The following is an 18,404-nucleotide window of genomic DNA, read 5'->3' on the forward strand; positions in this document are numbered from 1 at the left end:
CTCGCGCCCGTCCCGTGCTCACATCCTGTGACCGCCGCCATCCCCGCACCGCGGCTGAGCTGCGGGTCCCGAGGGGTCCCGTCCCACCCCCCCCGCCACCCCCCAGCACGGCGGCGGCTCACGCCGTGCCCCGCCAGCTCTCGGCCAACAGCAGCAGCGCTCCTTCCTGCCCCGGCTTATCAGCGCTTACAGGAAACCCCTTCTCCCGGCTCCAACCCTTTCCTGGAAGGTGAAGCGCTGGGAAGGGCCAAAGCTGCGCACAGGGCTGCAAATATTGACAGAGCGACGGAGCAGCTGCTCTTTGCTCCGTGTTAACGGTAAAGAGGTGTGCGGCGGGTCAGTGCCAGCGTGCCGAGGACCGGGGGCTGTGAACCCCACCGCGGGGCTCAGAGCAGAGCCGCCCGACGGAAGGCAGGTGCCTCCCCCAGCCCAGGCACCGCTTTCCTCTTTGTTGTGAGTCAAGCAGAAAGCACAGACCAAAGGAGCGGAGGCCCAGGTGCCCCGGCCCTGCCACCCCCTCGGGGATGGAGTTTGGTGACAGACTCAGCAGGGCAGCTGACCGCTGCTCTGTTACTCACTGCACGCTGGGTGCTGCGCTCGCCGGGGGCCGTGGGGTGAACTCACACGGAGGAATTTCCAACAGGAATGTGCTCGCAGCTGACAGCGAGGCCGGAAAGCATCCCTGCTCCACCCTGAGAGCTGCACACAGTGCAGGGCTGCAGACACCCAACACCACTCCAGGCCAAACCAGGGCTGCGGCCTGAGCCCTGCTGTACCGCTCTCCCATCCCACTGGGGCTGCGATGCCATCAGCAGCACAGGGGGACGTGGGGCAGGGGAAGCAGCACGGGCAGCCCCGGCCACAGCAGAGGCTCTGGGAGCAGCCAGGATCCCTCTGAATCAGCCCATAACAGCACCATTAGGTGCTGTGATTCACCTGCATCCTCCTCCAGCCCCGTGCCCCAGGCACAGTGTGATGAGCTGCAGAGCTGCATTTGGCTCTGCATTAGGGACTGTGAGTGCCACATCCTCCCCTGGCCAGCAAAGCACAACACAGTGCTGCTCACTGCCCTCCCCTGCCCCAGGGCAGGGCCGGGCTCAGCCTCTGCCTCAGCACCAGCTCAGAAAATCAAAGAGGAACGAGGCAACGCCAGATTCTACAAAAGGAATGAATTAATTAGAAAAACAACAAGCAGTGGGGTGGTCTCAGTCTCTGACAGGGGGCTGGGCACGGAGGGGAGCAGCCCCTGCTGCTGCCAGCTCTGCCCTCACACGGGGTAGCATCAAACCACGGTGATGGAGAGAGTTTCAGGGGTCCCAGCCCCAGTCTGGCACTCGGACTCCTGGAAGTCCCCCAGCAGCCACTCTGCACCTCTGTCCTGCACAGCAGTGGCAGAGCCATGCTCACAGTGCAGCGATGGCTTTGGCAGCGACGCGGCGGCCCAGGGGCAGCCCCAGATCTGTGATGGCCAGGACGATTTTGGGACTGGACATGGTGGACACTTTCACCAACTCTGAAACCTGGCGAAGAAGAGGAACAGAGCTGACACCCCAGGGTTGAAGAGCAAAGTGCAGAACTCAAAGCAGCTCCTCCGCACTCCCCCCATGCTCTCCCCATTCCCAAAGCGTCCCTGGCCCGTGGGGCGGAGCGGAGCGGAGGACTCACCATAGTGAAAGGCATGAACTGCAGGATGCTGCCGTGGCTGCCCTGCTCCAGGCAGTCCACGCACTCCTCCATGAACCACTGCACAAACTGCGTGTGAGTGCCAGCTGTCTTGGAGCCCAGGATGGAGGAGATGAGCAGGAAGAGGTTTGCTGTGTGGACAGGAGCTGTCAGGGCAGGCAGGCTGCAGCAGCTGAAGGCACGGCTCTGCCTGCCCGCGTGGCTGGGGTGACCCCTATCCCTGCAGACAGACACCGGCTCACAGCCAGCCCACCTTACCCAGCACTCTGTTCAGAGGGTCCCTCATGCTGACAGCATGCAGCTGGGAGGCAGACAGGGAGCTGCTCATTGAGCGATCTGTTGGGGAAAAGAGCGTGTCAGGATGGGCTGAGGGAGATGCTTGGAGCCCTCCCAGCCCCTGGGTTCCAGCAGAGCACTGCCCCGAGCCATGGGGAGGGGGGGTACACACACTCAGTGCCCTGCACGCACTGGGCACAGCAGAGGACCACAGCAGGGCCATCCATGAACGTGTCCCTGGCACGACAGAGATGTGTCAGCACGCTCTGCTCTTGCACATTTCTTCCAAGTCTGACCAAGCTCAAAGACATCTCCGAGGGGTGAGCATGAGTGAGACTCACTGAGCAAGTGAGTGCCTCCCTGCTGGGCTGTCACAGCGACGGTGACTCGACCCTGACACCTCACGAGAGCATAGTAATGCAATGTCACGACTGAGGAGCAAGCAGGGCTCAGCCTCGTGCACGGCCTGAACACATCCTGTGTGTGCTGCCAGCAGGGCGGGCCAGCCCAGATGTTCCACAGCTGCACGGCAGCACTCACAGCTTGCTCTCAGGGTAGGACTGAGCACTCAGAGCCACAGCAAAACCAATGGACAGGCAGCAAAAAGTGGGTGCCAAGGGGGGGATCTGTGTGGCCCCCACCCCAAGGTGCTGCCGGGTGCTCCTGCCCAGTGCTGATGGGTAGAGGCTCCTGGGCTGACCCACGGGACGCAGCCGCTGCCAAAAATCAGCACTCATGTTGGGATGCTCTGGGGATGCTCACCAAGAAATGAAAGCCCTCCCCCACTTTTCTCATGGAATCACATGAGTTATGTGGCTGCTGCAGGAAGCAGGATTTCCACATCACGGCAGCAAACAGCCCAAAAAAAGTCCTGAGTGTCACTGGAAAGAGGTGGAACTGCAGCAAGAGTTAAATAAAGATATCGAAACAAAGGGAAAAGCCCACATTTCAACAGTAATGAAACCAAGAAAAACCACAGGTTATTGTTGTGTTGGAAAATGGCAAATAAAGGAGTTGGGGTGAGGCAGTCAGGACACAAGAATGACCAAGGAGAGCCCTGACTCACTGCTGGGAGCCCAGACACACGTGGGATGGGGGCTGGAGGGCATGGGCCCCCACAGCATGTCCTGCCGGGGCTGTTGCAACCTGCAGCTCAGGGATGTGGAGATGCAACCATGAGGACTCATCAGCTCCGCTCGCTGCATTATTAATAGTGGTGGAATTTGAGGATTTGGCCATCACAGACGTCACCTCCTTGCTGCGCTGGGGACATCGGGTCTCCGATCCCACAGAGATCGACTCAAACAAAACCTCCCCGAGCCTTTCATGTGTGCGGCACTGGGTTCGGTGGCACTGAGGGAAGGTGTCACCTCATCACCTTTCCTAGCTTGCTCTGATCAGACAATTCAGAAGCATGACCTTCCGGAGCAAAAGCTCCACAGGAACTCGGCAAAACACATCTGAATGCTCAACGTCTTTTCAAAATGCCCCATTATTGTTTGGTGCTGCTGCAGATCCATCCTGACAGCCACGGGAGCGCCCGCACGCTGCTGCTGAGCCCCAAGCCTGCAAGCAGGCAGCACACGTGACAGTGGTGCAAGGGTTGGAAAGGTGTAACTGTGCAGAGGGGAGCAGAGCCCCCCCGCCGCCTCCCAGAGCAGTTGGCCAGCTTGGGAAGGAAGCGTTCTCGTGCCAAAGCACGTTTCACACCCAGGAGGGAGCAGCGAGGCAGGCCGGCGCCGTCCCTGGGAGCAGCCCCCCCCCCCCCCTGCACTTACTGGGGCTGGAGAGGATGTTGGCGTCTTCCTCATTGGAGCTGAGCAGGCGCATGAGCTTGGAGGGCCGCGTGTCGTCCAGTGGGAACAGGCTGATGTAGTCCTGGGGGGGGCAGAGGGGGTTCAGCCCCACCAGCCTCTCCCTGTGGGGGACCCCAGCCCCCTCCCCAGGGCCGACAGCCACCCACCCAGGCTCTGCACAGCTCTGGAACTACGCTCTCGGTTCACCCACAGTGACTCAGTCTGGGTTAGCTCCGAATGGACTGTCTTGTTAAGATCCCCTTTTCCCAGAAAAACAAAGGGAAAATCCCATATTCCAAGGACAGGAGACCAAACCTCAGACGGTTCGGTGAACCTGGGTGATGAATCCCACCTCAGTGACCCCCTCCTCCTCCTGCAACCACGGCCTTCCAGCAAGATCACACTTTCGTGGGCACAGGGCTCCCAACCAAATCCTGCTCTGTGCCAGACGCACCTCAATGTCCTCTCGGTGCCTCTTCTTCTGCCTGGCGGATGCCTGGCCCTTGTTGTGGGAGGAGTAGGAGCTCAGGGCACACCAGACAGAGAGCCTGGGGATGGAGCAGGGCAGAGGTGTGAGTCCACCTGGACAGTGGTGAGAGCCCACAGCTCCTGCCAGGGCTTTGCTGGGGCAGATCTCCCCACCCCAAGGTGCCCAGAGAACCGGGGGCTTACTTAGCCAGAGCCTTCCCTGGAGGGTCCATCAGGGTGTGCCACTTGGAGGAATCGGTGAGCAGGTTGGGCAGGATGTGGCCCAGCAGGGTCAGTGTCAGCTGCTGCATGTCCAGGCAGAAGATGGCATAGAGCAGCTCCACAGCTCGCAGCGTGTGCTCCTTCCGTGTCTCCTTCAGCAGCTCCTGCGAGGCACAGGGCAGAGCTGAGGAGGGGAAGGACACAGCAGGACCTTCCCCGCTCACCCGGGACAACCACCACAGCCAGCCCTGCCACCAGAGCCCAGCCTGACCCAGCAGCCCGGGGCTGGAAGCGGTGTCCACCTCCCTGCTCCACTCCATACCTTGACCAGGTTGTTGCAGAACCAGTAGACGCCTCCCATGTGCAGCAGGGTGTCAAAGATGTGGATGGAGCGGCTGTCGACCCAGCCCTTCTCCAGCACCTTGGTGAACACGCTCGTCAGCACCTCCTTGATGGGCTTCTTGGGGGGGAGCAGGTTCCAGTAGGGGATGGTGTCCATGCCTGTGGATGGGAACTTGATCTGCGTGGCCGTCTGCTGCAGGACATCCGCACACATGTGCTCCAGGATGGAACTCATGATCACCACACTGAGGCAGAGTGAGACGGGTCAGGAAAGAGGTGGGCAGCAAAGGGAGGGGAAGAAAGGAAGAAACAGCCGGTGTGGGGCTCACCGCTCGTTGTAGAACTGCAGCGTGTTGTCGCCGTACAGCGGGGTGGCCAACTGCCGGATCATCTGCAGGGACTTCTCACGCTCATCCAAGCCCAGCATGCGGACGTGGGCCACCAGCCAGGCCACGGCGCACACCGCCATGCTGCACACCTTGCCCTTGATGTTGTCTGTGATTTTCTAGAGATGAGAGTGGATGCGGATGAGCACCGACACGTGCAGATGCACAGCTCCATCCCAGCGTCAGCTCCTAGGCTCTGCCCCAAACTTCTCTCCTCTGTGCCCCTGTCAAGCCCACAGTTACCAATGGGGCAGCATCAATGGAGCCACGTTAGCTCCCACGCAAGTAGCCAGGGAGCTCTGCATTGTCTGCAGCAGCACCTGGGGAAGGAGGATGGGGGCTCTGCCTTGCTCACTGCTCAGCCCTTCCTTACGGCACGGTGCAGCGCTGGCCCCATTCTGCCCTACAGACCCACCTGGATGGACTCAAAGGTGAGCACACTGTTCTCCCAGGCATTGAGGATCTCCAGGATGGCAGCCGAGATGCTCAGACACACCTCGTGCCAATTGATCTGCCTATCAGAGGAGAGACAGGGGTCAGGCACTCGCTCAGAGCTGCTCCCCTCCCTCCGTCTCCCCAGCCCTACCGGCTGGGCTGAGCTCTTACACCAGCTTCATCTCTGAGGAGTTGTTGAGGAGGGCAACGAGGGATTCCACCTTGGTGGAGTCAGGGCGGAAGCAGGGATGGTCGGGGTTGAGGATCTTGCCCTCCTCGGGCATGCAGGTCAGCATCCAGGTCTCAAAGAAAGGCACCTCGTCTGCCGGCCTCGACTCTGACAGGATCACCTGGAAGGGAACCGGCTCTGGGTCCGCCCCATACCTGCCTGGGGACCCCTGCCCTGGAGAGCTCACAGCCGGGGCCAGCACTGCTCTCATGGGGCCTCTTGGCCCCCAAGCTGCTCTCAGGCTCCCCACGGCTCTGCGGGGCCGGGGCAGCCCAGCTGGCAGCCAGCTGCAAGGGCTCCCGGGGGGAACACAAGCTGGGAATCCCGCACGCTGCTTCCTCCTTTCAGCCCTGCAGCACCCGAGGGACGCTATTTTTGACAAAAGTGTTGCACATCTGTTCAGCAGCAGCTGGTCAGAAAAAGTTGCTCTGGGCTCAGACCTCATCGGAGAGCCCCGGGCACATCCGCCCCAGGCTGCCGCCAGCCAGGACTCCCCCTCTCCACTCCCTGGGCAGCCCCCCACCCAAGTTTTTCACTCCCTCTCCACGTCTGCAGTGTTTCGGTATCATTTTACCTCCTGACACGCACACATGTTGAAACGTGGAAAATTTTCATGTAACCCAAGTGCCTCTTCCTGAGCGGGGCTGCAAGTTCCTCATCTGCCAGAGGAGGGCTGACATCCACCAGCCCTCCCCAACCAGCCAGAGCCAAACTGTGCTGTGCTAGAGGAGCAAGGCTGGGAAAAGCGCTGGGAGATCAGAGCCAGCCTGGAGAGGGTGAGGCGGTGACAATAACACAGCATGGAAAAAAGGGGCACAAACAAAAGTCCCCGGGAATGCTATGGCCACTCTGGCTCCATCGCTTTGCACCAGGCAAAACACGCTGGGCACTTCACCCACAGCAGGGTGATGCTGGAGGGGCGGCTGTGGGCGGTGAGGACAGTGACAAGGCAGTGGTGACAGCAGCACGGCCGCTAGAGGAGGCTGGCAGACTTCAGCACACGGGCTGCTGCTCTCACAAGGTCAGAGCCCAATGGCTGCCTTCCCAGAGCCGCTTACCTCTGAGCCGTAGGTCTGGGCCACATGGCACAGCATGAGGAACGAGATGTCGAAGAGAAGGGCCCGAACTGGGGCGGACTTGGCTGGGAAGAACAGACAGATCTCAGGGAACTTGACCCAGGTAGGAAGGCAGGAGCCCTGTCAGCTTGGGGGTTGAGTCCCTGCCTCCTCCAAGGTGCTTTTCCGATGCCCGAGTGTTTGAGTGTGAATGAGGGCTCTAAAGAACGTGCCAAGTGCCTCCCTCACCCCCGTCTGCTCCCAGAGCGGCTTTGACCTCTATTTGGCAGCCCCAGTTCAACCCTGGGCTCCCCCAGTGCCACAGAAGGTCAGAGCACTCAACATGTTTAATCACACGTAAAAGCAGTCAGAGTCCTTATCTCAGGCTGCGTGCTGACACATCACCCCTTCCAGGGAAGGAGCCGGGGCAGGGCCAGCCCCAAGGGGCCCCAAGGGCTGGGAAGGGGAGAAGGGAACTCAGGATGGACACATGTGTGCCATGGGTGAGAACTGGGAATCCCCAGGAGCCCAGATCCCTGCCGGCACCTGGCCATGCCTGGCACAGCTCGGCCCAACCCCTGCTTAACCCAGCACGTGGCAGCAGGGGAAGCACAGCTCGAGCCACCCCACGCACGGATGCACACGCACTTACAGTTTTCTGTACTGATGTGCTTCGTGAATTCATTCAGCCTAGAGGGGGCAGAGAGAGCTGCAGTGAAGCGTTATCATCAGACAAAGCAGCCCTCCTTCCACCAGAGATGGGAACGGAGCTGCCCCTGCCCGCAGCAGCACAGAGCCCGGGTGCGATGCCCCGCTCCCAGCTGGGCCCATGTGGTTCACACTGCCATGTGAGGAGGGCATCACACAGCCCCACGCGTGCTGTGCGTGTGCTCCAACCAGGACACATGTGCCTGGGGAACAAAGGCATGCACACAGCAGCGCCTCGGAGCTGGGGCTGTGCTGGTGCTTTCAGCCCTAACACAGCTGAAACAGATTCGACTTGGATGCTGCACCCCTTTCACAAAGAAGCGAAGGAGGTGGGATGCTCTGGGGTTCAGACCCCAGGGCCCCAGCCCTCCCCAGAGCCCTGTTGGTGCTGCACAGACTCCAGGCCAGAGCCAGATCCACCCCTGAATGTGATGGGAGCACGGGCTCAGGAAGGAGAAAGGGGGGAGAGCAGGGAGGCTGCCAGCTCACCCAGCCCCACTAGCACACAGTCCAGGTGGGCACTCACTTGATGAACTTCCAAGCAAAGGATTTGAGCTTGCCCGTTGCTGCTGCCGCTGCCAACAGCAGGTCCAAGCTCTTCCCAGACAGCATGTGACCCAGGACCCCCAGCAGGCCCTCGGGGGATTTGGAGTGATCTGCATCCATAGTCTACAAAAGGAAAAAAAAAAAGAAACAAAAAGAAGTCACGGGGAAAGCATGTTACAGAGCAGCAATAAAACTCCAGTCACAGAAGCAGAGCTGATCAGCTGCCAGAGCCATCCCACAGGTCCTCTGTCTGCAGGGACCTGCAGGGCTTAGAGGGAAGGGGAGGGACCCCTGGAGTCCCAGGCTCTGCAAAAGGGAGAGCTGCAACACGCTGGAGCAGCACAACCAGAAGAGAAATGCCTTCACCAGAAGAGCAGCAGGAGAGACACAGGGAGAAGGAGGTTCTGGGGATGGGGGAGATGCATGTTGGGGAGGATGGGCAGAGCAGGCTGGGCTCAGGCTGCTGGCACCGACAATGCACTGAGCTGCCTGACAGTTCCACCAGCTTCCTGGGAAGGAGGAGGGGAGTCCTGAGCTCCACGGCAGAGACTGCAACAAGGCTGGAGGCAATTCCTCCATCTCAGCACAGGGCGGGAGAAGGCATCTCCTGAGCACCCTTGTGAGCCCAGTGCTCCTGGAAGCCAGCTCTGGGGTGGAGATCGGACTCCCCAGCACTGTAATAGGAGGGGACTCACCTTCAGGATGTTGGTGACAGTCGGCTCGGCCCTCAGGATGAGCCTGGGGTTTGGCTGGATGTTGGCATTCTCTGCTGACTGCAACTGTGGAGCATCTTCCCTGTCTGCTTTGCTGGTGATCCACAAAGAGAAGCTCTTGAGCAGGAATTTTGTCACTTTACCCCTCTCCTCCTCAAGACTCAGCCCCCCACCACCTCCAAGGGAGGGCGCCAGCTCCGAGAGGACAGGCTCTGCCCTGCTCCATCACCAAAAGCAAAGCCCCATCCCTCCAGGCCAGGATGTCCCAGCTGCAGGACAGACAGCAGCAGGATGTCCCAGCTGTGTGCCCTTCAGCATACTGAAGGGCAGTGAGACAAGGTGCCCCAACCCTACTGGACAACCAGGCTCCACGAGGGCCGTACCGTTTATCAGTCAGGTTGGTCATGTTGGCTTCTGAGAGCAGCCCCTGTTTGCTGCACTCCTGCAGGAGCAGACTCATGCAGTTGCAGCTGAAAGAGGGAGAGCAGAGCATTAGCCCCAGGGACAGCCTTCCTGCTGTCCGAGCAGTGGGTGCAGACCTCCCCCCCACAGACCAGCAGAGCTGTGCAACCATTTGCAGACTGGGACTCAAGCAGTGAGGACTCCTGAGCCGTCTGCCTCTGTTCCCCCATTCTGAGGGGGATGCAGGGCCAGAAGCAGCTCCAGACATCACAAAGCATCACCAACATACGGATCAGCTGTCAGACACTCACTGCCTTGCTCACTTGGCAGTGCCAGCGCCTCAGGAAGAAGGAACCAGATCAGAAATCAGTGCTTCCCTTCATACCACAAAAAGCTCAGCACACAGCTGCCCCAGTACTGCAGCTCCCCATAGAGATGATGGGGGCAGGAGGGCACAGACCAGCCGCAGGCTCACGGTGCTGCAGGTGAGTCCTGGGCACATGAGCACTCACTTGCATCGTTGATCTGCTTTGTCAAGCAGAGGGGTCAGCTTCAGCAGGAACTCGAAGGCACAGTTCACATCCTCTGTGAAATCCTGCCACGCACAAAGGCGAGTGCTCAGCTTGCAGCACCACTGACACAAACCCACCTGTCCCTCCCACGCCATCTCCCCACTAGAGAAAGGCTGTCAGCATGCAGACTGCTTCCCACCCCAGCCACCCTTGCACGGCTCTGGCCAGGCACCAGCACCATCACAACAAGCACACTCCACTTGCACACATGGTGCTGCAAACAGCTCCAAACCACAGCCCGTGTGACTCACCTTGTCCCCATGGGGATAGTTCTTGAGTTCAACCAGGACCTGAGGGATCTGAAAGACAGGGGGCACGTGGACACGACTGAGAGGCAGACCCAGTGCTCCTGTCTGCACCTCCCAGCAGCACAGGCAGCAGCAGATTGAGCAAAACCCGCCTGCAAGGAGCAGCTGCTCTGCTAGCCCAGCTGAAGGATTTCTGGAGCAGCATTTGCACCCTGGGGACGGTCCTCCCAGCTCCCCTCTGCAGAGCCCTTCCACCATCACGAAGAGCATCAGGGCATGGCCAGCCAGGGGACTATGGCTGCAGAGCCCAGCATAGGCCAGAGCACGTCAGGCCTGAAATTACACATAAATCCTTTTTGTCTGGCACAAAGACAAGAGGCAAGGCAGACTGCTGCGGGGCTGCCCACCACCGAGCTGTGGGAGTGCCAGCCTGGAGACTGCTTTGGCATCCTTCAAAGCACACAATTTCCCCCACAACTTCCTAGACAAACAAAACAATGTGGGGCTGGGCTGAAAAGATGCCCCAGACAGCAAAGCGTGTTGCAGGAGGGCTGCCTGTGGGCTCAGCCATCTTGCATGCAGTCCAGACAGGATGAGCAGGGAACACTGCGGGACAGGAGGACTAACTGGAACCATCTTTGAGGACCCTTCTGACCGAAGCCATTCTGTGATGCTACCACTGCTCAGCCAGGCTTTGGTGCTCAGCAGGGGCCAAACATGCAGGGAAAGGTACAGGGCTCAGAGTGCTCTGCTCACTGTGGAGCTAGGGCCTACCTTCAGGAAGGTAAAGGCTGTCCACTTCAGCTCCTCTGTGCCCTCTGGGGACTCGATGAGGCCCACAAAACATGCCTTCCAGATCTCCAACATGAAGAGTGGGGAGGGGATGCGCTGCGGGCACACAGACAGGACCCTCCAGTACCCAATAACAAATGCCCCCAGTCAACCCGATGAGGATAAGACACCACTTTTGTACCTGCATCCTCTTCACCATCATCAGCTGCTCCACCAGAGGCTGGATCTCTCCTGTGAGGTTCATGGTCCCCTCCAGCAGCACCACAGCATGCACAGTGGGGAAGCCAGTCTTGTTCAGCTGCTCAGAGCGAACCGATAGCATGGTGGGGATGCTGGATGAGAGACAACAGCACCAGGTCACTGGAGTCTTGCAGGGATGATCCTTGCTCCCTCTGTCCCACCCTCCCTTTCCAGCAGCACTGCCTTTGGGCACAGCCAAGTCCCCAGATCTCAGCCCAGGCCCCAGCACATGCACTGGAGCAGCTGAGGGATGGCAAGCAGCCCGAGGCACCCAGTTAAGAGCCCTTTGCAGCAGGTAGCAGCAGTCTCTAACCCATCCCTTATTTCAGGGCTTCTTGCTGGCCCCAGCCCACTGCCAGCACAGGAGTCTGAGCTGGGAAGGGACATGAAAGCAGGGAGCCAGTGAGGAAGGAGGCAGGATGCTCTCAGTCTTCCCAAGGAGGGCTCAGATCCATTTCACTCTCTGAACCCACGCCGGCAGCTACCTCTTGATGAGGGAGATGCAGTCATCAGCCTGGCTTCGCAGCGTGGAGTTGCTGAGGCCATTCAGACTTTCCTCTAGCTTGAGGAGGGATTGCTCCACGGTGTTCCAGGAGGCTGGGGAAGGAGGGCAGGTGTTCAGTGGAGCAGGACAGTGACAGGATGAGAAGCCAGCAGGCTGGCTCTAATGCTCACAGCGAAGCAAAGGGGCTGCTGAGTCTGGGGGCTCTCTGCCGAGCAGGAGTCAGAGCACCTCTGCAAATTCAAGCTGAGGACCTGCATGCCAGCCAGCAGCTCCCTGGCACGGCCTCTTGGCCAGGGGACCAAGCGGAGGTGCAGGACTGTGCCAGGCAGGCCGGTGGAGTGCAGGACCCACCACACACCCGGGAACAGCTCACACAGCCTTCACATTAATTGTGTTCCTCTTCCAAGGGCAGCGTGGAGGGGAGGGGGCAGAGGGTGGCATGGAGCCAAGGAGGAGACAGTTACAGCAACAGGGATGGAAGATGGATGGGCTTGGAGCCACAGGGACAATGCGGCAGGAGCCGGGCAGGGGGAAGGGAAGGTGGCAAGGACACCTCCCCGAGGCCAGCAGCAACCAGGATAAGCCCTGGCAGCAGGGAGCGACGTACACGTCTCCTCCAGCTGGGCAATGTGGATCAGGGCACGGTTCTTGGTGCTGCCGAGCATTTTCTCCAGCCGCTCCAGGCACATCTTCATCTGGCCCTCTGCTGCCACCTGCTCCAGCATCTCCTTCACCTTCTCGGCGTAGAAGGCTGCGCAGCGCAGGAGCCAGTTCAGGGCACTCATCAGTGCCCGGCACAAACCAATGCACTCCTCTGCTCTGCCATGGCAGCTGCAAGGAGAGAGAAACGCAACCGTGGGCCAAGCTGCACCCCCATAGAGATCAAGGCACGGCAGTGGGGCAGCCTGAGGAGCCAGACTACACCCCACACGCCCAGCCCAGCGTGCTCAGCTCCTGGCTCCTCTGCTGCAGCCTCCAGCCCACGAGCATCTCCGCTGTGCCAGGGGAAATCAAGTGTACCCAGTGCAGACTCCTCTCTGGCCGCTCAACTACAGGAAACTTTCCAAGCCTCTAATCAAATTATCTTGCTAAGAAAGGCTCAGCACTGATCAATGTGTTCCAAGAGGTGAACGCTTTCCCCTCCTGATGCACAAATCATCGGGGCCAGAAGTTTTGATCAAATTAAGCGGAGGATCAGATTAGGCAGGAACTGGATTAAGTCACCAGCTCTGCAGTTGGCCAGCAACAGCTCCTTGTCAACATCTGCGACTGATGCACATTCATTGCTGCTGCTTCGCTCCGTGTAATTGAAGAGCTGCTACCTTTAGCCCTGTTTATCCTCCCATTCACCCACACCGCCTGCCTCTTCGCGGCAGCCTCCCAGCAGAGGCTGTCAGGGGTTAACAGGAAGATTTCTCAGCTTTCTATAAAAGTTTCTGTGGCCTGAATTGTCTCCCCTGGGTCCTGCGACACCAGCGGAAGAGCATGGAGCAAAACAAGGCAGCTGCATGAAGCGCCTGGGGCAGCGCAGGCAGAACCACGAGCACTGGCAGCCAGGGATGTGCAGCCAGAGCCCTGGGAAGCCACAGAGGCCACACAAGAGAAGTAAAATGTAGAGGGAACAGAAGCCCTCAGGTTTTGGGGCTTACACCAACCCGAGCTGAGCAGGAGTACTGTGGAGGAGGTCATAGCCCAAAATAGGTGGGGTTCTCACAGCTTCTCACAAAGCCGGTGGGGTTCCAGGCTCCCCCCGCTCTGCCCACGCTGACATCTCAGCCTAGAGCAGCTCAGGACGAAAGCTGGGATGGGAAATGGCCTCCCTCTGCCAGAGCAGGGACCACACAATGGGGCAAGTGCCAGACCCTGTGGGAGCTGCAGGCTACGGAAGGGCTGCATCGTACCTGAGGCGGTCGCAGAACATGTCCATGATCTCCAGCAGCGACTGCACACACAGGTCCCGGGAGAAGTCATCAAACTACAGCAGAACAAAGAGGGATTTCAAACAGGGATGCCAAGCTCCAAAAAACAACCGTGGGGCACTCGGCCCGGCAGCCACCCAGCAGTCAGATGAACGGGAACCGGGTCAGGGCTGTCCCTCAGCTGGGTCGCGCCCTCCCAGGGCAGCAGAAAGCGAAGGGGCCACGGCAGCGGGGCTGAGGCCGCACTTCTGAGCCTCCCTGAGATGCAGCGGGGGTTGGAGCTCCGTTTGCAGCCCCCCCCGCTCCCCACGGGCTGCACTGACACGACGGCGGCTCGGCGCCAGCCCACGTCCCCACCTCCAGCTCGGTGGGGCTGGCAGCGAGCGCCGACAGCTCGACTGGCCACGGGGACGGCAGCAGCGCCGCTGCCGCCTGCTCGGCCGAGCAGATGGGGCCGCCCCACTGAGCCGGAGCTGGCCTGCGGGCCCGCACTGAGCCCACGCTGCTCTGAAGGAGGAAACCGCGGCTGTCAAGGTCAGAGCTTCTCCACCAGCCTCACCGCAACGGGCAGCGACAGCGAGCGCGGCCGTCCGCTGCTCTGCCGCCCCACTGAGGGGCTGACCCTACCGAGGGGCTCCCCGGCGTGCTGACGGCACAGCTCCCGGCGCTGGCAGCGGGGGGGAGGCAGAGCAGGAGCCCGCCGGGCCCCACGGGGTGCAGGGACGCAGTTTCCACACCTGCAGCACGTGGGATCGTGCCCAGAGCAGAGTGGGAGCTGCTGGTGGGCTGTCCCCAGCGGGCTCGTGCCCTGCTCCGTGCCGCCCGCCCGCTGCTGACTCAGCACAGGATGTCATTTTACACTTGACCTATATTTGGTGAGAGTTGTGGGATGGGAAATGGATACGCGGATCGCAGGTAAAGAGCAAAGCCTCAGCCAGCAGCTGTCGGAGCCGTACCTTGCTGATGGCCATCAGCACTGTGGAATAAGACACCATCTACGAACAAAACAGAAAACCAAGACAATGGTGTTGGAAAAGCAGCAGTGGGTGCTGCCTGTGAGCGCAGCGCTCACGGCTGAGGGGCAGCGAGGTCAGGGCACGGCCCCACTGCCTGCCACCGCAGCCGGGGCGCTGACCCGGCACAAATCCAAACAGACGTTTTTAGGCGACCGCTGATTTGTTTCGCACAAACTTTAGACAGCATTAAATGCTGCAATAAGGAAGCGCGGAGCTCCCAGGCGGAGCAGAAGCTCTCGGAGGACGAGGATTTCCACCCGGCGTGCAGCAGGCAGAGGCTATTTACAGGAACAACCCCGCCCCGGGCGCACGCTGAGCCCCCCACCCTGTCTGAGCCAAGCACAACGCCTGCAAGGTGCAGACATCGGGGTGTCTGCCCGCCACCAGCTCTGCACCCTGGGTTCTTGGCTTGCTAATTGGGGCCGCAAGGCGACACCCAGCAGCACTGCAATGTGGGGCATTGTGCAGGGAAAGCCATTACCTGGGAGCTGATAGCGTATTTCAGGTAGGACAAGATGAGTGGGTTCGGCGACGGCCCGATCATCGCCTGCTCGAGCAGAGCCTCTGCAAGCAAAGAGAGGGAGCTGCGGCAGGCAGCACACAGTGCGGGGACACGCAGGGCCCTTGTTTCTGCTCTCACCCACAGGAAAGATGGCAAAGGCAACTCGTGCCCAGTACGACAGCTCCGCACAACGCTTCCCTGAAATTAACCCAAACCCCGAAGTTTCTACTCCTCAACAGCAAAAAGAAGCAAATAATTCAGGCAGTGCCAGCAGCCTCCTGCTCATTCACCTCTGCCCTGGGCCTGAAACGGCACCTGCTGCTCTCCAAGCATCCTCCCCTTCCTCCCACCTCCTGCCCAGGAGGCTCAGGCATCCACCAGCCTGCGATTTCTGCTCTGGTACCCGGGGCTGGACTGCGGGCACACGGCCGCTCTCGGTCAGGACGGTTCCTGTGCGTCTGGCACTCCCTGCTGCTGGCAGCCGGCCAGGGAGGCTGGAGGGGCTCTGCCCGCCCTATCTGCTCAGTCAAGCCTTTAATTGACCATTTGAACTAGTGCAGAGTGCAGGAACCACCTTCCAGAATCAGGCCCCGGGCTGTGGCACTGGCTGTAAGTAGGTCAGGGCACCCAGATGCAAGAGGGGCAGGCCAGCTCCCCGCAGCCAGCACGGAGCTGCAGCCGTCGGCAGATCCCGGCTGCGGGAGACACCTCGGATCCTGGCAGAAGGCTGCGACCGTGGCCAAATGCATCTCAGCACGAGGACAGAAGGCTGACGGCAGCCTTCCCCTCCCATCTAATCAGGGAGCGTCAACACGAGCCAGCCACATGCTGTTACCCACTGCAGGCACGTCAGCATCAATTTGCTGGGCAGTGCCGTGATCTGGGCGGCTCGTGCCAGGTTTTCCTCCTTTGTGGTTGAAGTTTGAAAGGCACGAGCTGGGGGGAGGATGAGCTGAGGGGGATGGCTTGGAGAGGTGCTCTGGATGCGACGGCCGCCCACATGCCCACCACCTGCCTTGCATCCTCCAGCAAAGGGACCTAGCTCCATCCTCACCAAGCTGAGCCCTGGGCTGACAAGCCTTTCCTTGGTGAATGCATGAGAGACAAACAGGAGAAATCCACTGCTACAGAAACTGTTAGCTCAGCATCGTAAGCCAGAACCCAGTAACAATTATACTGGTGGGTCAAAATAGGTGGGAAAGGCCACCCTGGAGTGAGCTCAGGGAGCAAGAAGCACAGAGGTGCTTTTTCCCTTTAAATGCCCCCGTGTGAGCCTCCAGCAGCTCACACTCTGTGTTTGTATATCCTGGGCTTGCAAACACACGCCACCTGCACGGGAAAAAAGAAAACACAAAACCTAGCAGCATGTTTCTATAATTGCCATAAAAGCTGGCAAATCTTTAAGCTGCGTAACGCGGCGGGCACAGAGCTTGGCTGGGCTGGTGACAAATGGCCTTGAATGGGGCCAGGGAAAGAAACGCTCATAAATGGGAGCAGGGAGCAGCCCTGGGGGCCTGGAGCAGTGCCTCCAGCACGGCCCAAACACATCCACGAGGATGGGGTCCCACCCCCGGGCCACACACACCCAACGGTGTCCTTGGGGGCAATGAGGCGCACCACCAAGGCACGCCCCAGAGGCTGCGGCCCCCCCGCCCCCCGGACCTGCCAGGTTGAGGATGTCCCAGGTGGCTCCGCGGGGGAAGAAGCGCTTCATGTTGATGGCCCATTGGTAGTCGCTCCAGCGCTCCTTCCAGGCCTGCAGGATGGCCTGCTTCAGGTTCACCACCTTCATGGCTGCGCTCTGCGGGAATGCAGAGGCCTCAGGGCCTCGGGGCACACAGAGAGGGCCGGGACCGGGAGATCGCTCCCCGTTCTCTCGGCTCCGCTCCCGGACCGCAGGCCTCGTCCGCAGCGCTCCTCACCCGCCGGCTCCGCTCGCTCAGCGCCTGGGCACCGCCATGTTGGCACCCGCCAGCAAGCCGCGCGCTGGTTGGACGGCGGGGCGGCGCGAGGCTTGCTGGGAGGTGTAGTTCACGGGGCCTGGTGGGGGGTGCGGGAAAACGCGCGGGGTGGGCAAACGTGGGAGTGTGCAAAATGAGTTCGTGCGAAGTGGGAGGCAAACGTGGAAGCTCACGGTGGGCAAACGCTGTGTGCAAACGCATGGAAGTGCAAATGTGGGGATGTGCAAACATGAAGGAGTGCAAACTGTGCAAATGAGATTGCAAACAGAAGCTTGCATTTTCAAGCAGTGCGTGTGCGAATGGACGAGGATACACATAGAGGGTGTGGAGGTGTGCAAACAGACAGCAAATGTGATTGATGGCAAACGTGGAATTTTAGAGTGCGGAAACACTGCATGCAAATGGGTGCGCATGCATGGCGTGCAAATACAAGGCTGTGTAAACGTGGAGTGTGCAGAATCTGAGCAAGTGAGACTGCAAATGTGCAAGCCTGTGGGTGTGCAAGCACGGCATGGAAAGGTGTGTGTGCACACAGAGTGCAAACACAGGAGTGTGCAGGTATGGATATACAAAACCAGCTGTGCACCCACGTGCAGGTGTGCACGCAGATGGGTGTGAGCACGCCTGGCTGTGCGCTTGTGCACAGATGCACACGCGTGTCTGTGCAGTCACACGCGTGTGGGCTCACAGATATGCAGGCAAAATCCCAGCAGGATTCCCGCCACCCATCGCCATGGCAACCAACAGATGGGGAGCGGGTGGGGGCGGGGGGCTGCACACCGGGGGGTGGGGGGGGGCACCTCCAATCTGTAGCCACACGGCCCCAAATCCCAGCACGGTGCAAAGCCCCCCCAGGGCCTTTGCCGCACGGCACCTCCTGCCCCAGGGCAGGCAGGGCCCCCCCCGCAGCCCCCCACCCCCCCCGCTGTGCTCGGGGGTCTCCGCGGCCCCTTAATTCCCGTGTTAATCATTCATGGGGCCGGGGCGCGCGGGCGGCCGCAAATCCCCCATGGCCGCAGCCGGGATTAGCGGGTGAGCTGCGGCCCAGCCGGCGAGGGGCCCGCGGGGCCGGGGGGGCCCTATTCATGAGGACGGATTTCCTGTGCCGGGCACGGGGCTGGGGGGGTCCCGCAGCTGCCGAGGGGGAACCGGACACTGCAGGCTGCGGTGCCGGGGGGCCGAGTGGCGGTGCAGGCCTCATGGGGCTGTAGGCCTCGTGGGAGCGGGAGGTGCGGTGAGACCCCCCCCAAAAGAAGTGACCCCCCCCGCCACAAGGACCCCCCCGGCATGCAGAGCTCTGGCGTGGGGCTGGGGGCGGCTGAGCCCCCCCGGGCTGGGGAAGGCGCCGGGGCCCAGGCCTGGCTCGGCGCTTGGCAGGGCGCCGCGCA

At 60.6% G+C, this 18,404-nt stretch overlaps 1 protein-coding gene across 3 annotated transcripts; it reads right to left on the minus strand.

Annotated features, from left to right (window-relative positions):
* Positions 1–1,154: 1,154 nt before the first annotated feature.
* MED24 (mediator complex subunit 24) lies at positions 1,155–17,063 on the minus strand. Of its 3 annotated transcripts, none has more exons than XM_085211285.1 (26): positions 16,978–17,063; positions 16,718–16,856; positions 15,035–15,117; positions 14,494–14,532; positions 13,520–13,593; positions 12,226–12,449; positions 11,599–11,710; positions 11,055–11,205; positions 10,856–10,969; positions 10,085–10,132; positions 9,774–9,856; positions 9,243–9,329; positions 8,842–8,953; positions 8,127–8,269; positions 7,545–7,582; positions 6,896–6,978; positions 5,780–5,958; positions 5,589–5,688; positions 5,117–5,292; positions 4,768–5,032; positions 4,428–4,609; positions 4,210–4,303; positions 3,738–3,837; positions 1,942–2,019; positions 1,666–1,829; positions 1,155–1,520 (listed from the first exon to the last, which is right to left on the minus strand). In XM_085211285.1, exons 2-26 carry the CDS (start codon positions 16,845–16,847, stop codon positions 1,404–1,406), a joined length of 2,976 nt encoding a protein of 991 aa, XP_085067411.1. In that variant the 5' UTR covers positions 16,848–16,856; positions 16,978–17,063; the 3' UTR covers positions 1,155–1,403. The 3 variants fall into 3 exon arrangements, with proteins under 3 accessions (XP_085067411.1, XP_085067412.1, XP_085067413.1); XM_085211286.1 differs by having other exon boundaries at positions 1,666–1,814; positions 16,978–17,062; XM_085211287.1 differs by lacking the exons at positions 14,494–14,532; positions 15,035–15,117; positions 16,978–17,063 and having other exon boundaries at positions 16,718–16,854.
* Between the last annotated feature and the right edge of the window lie 1,341 nt (positions 17,064–18,404).

The sequence above is a fragment of the Meleagris gallopavo genome, chromosome 29 (genome assembly GCF_905368555.1).
Source record: "Meleagris gallopavo chromosome 29, MGAL_WU_HG_1.1, whole genome shotgun sequence".
Lineage (NCBI taxonomy): Eukaryota > Metazoa > Chordata > Aves > Galliformes > Phasianidae > Meleagris > Meleagris gallopavo.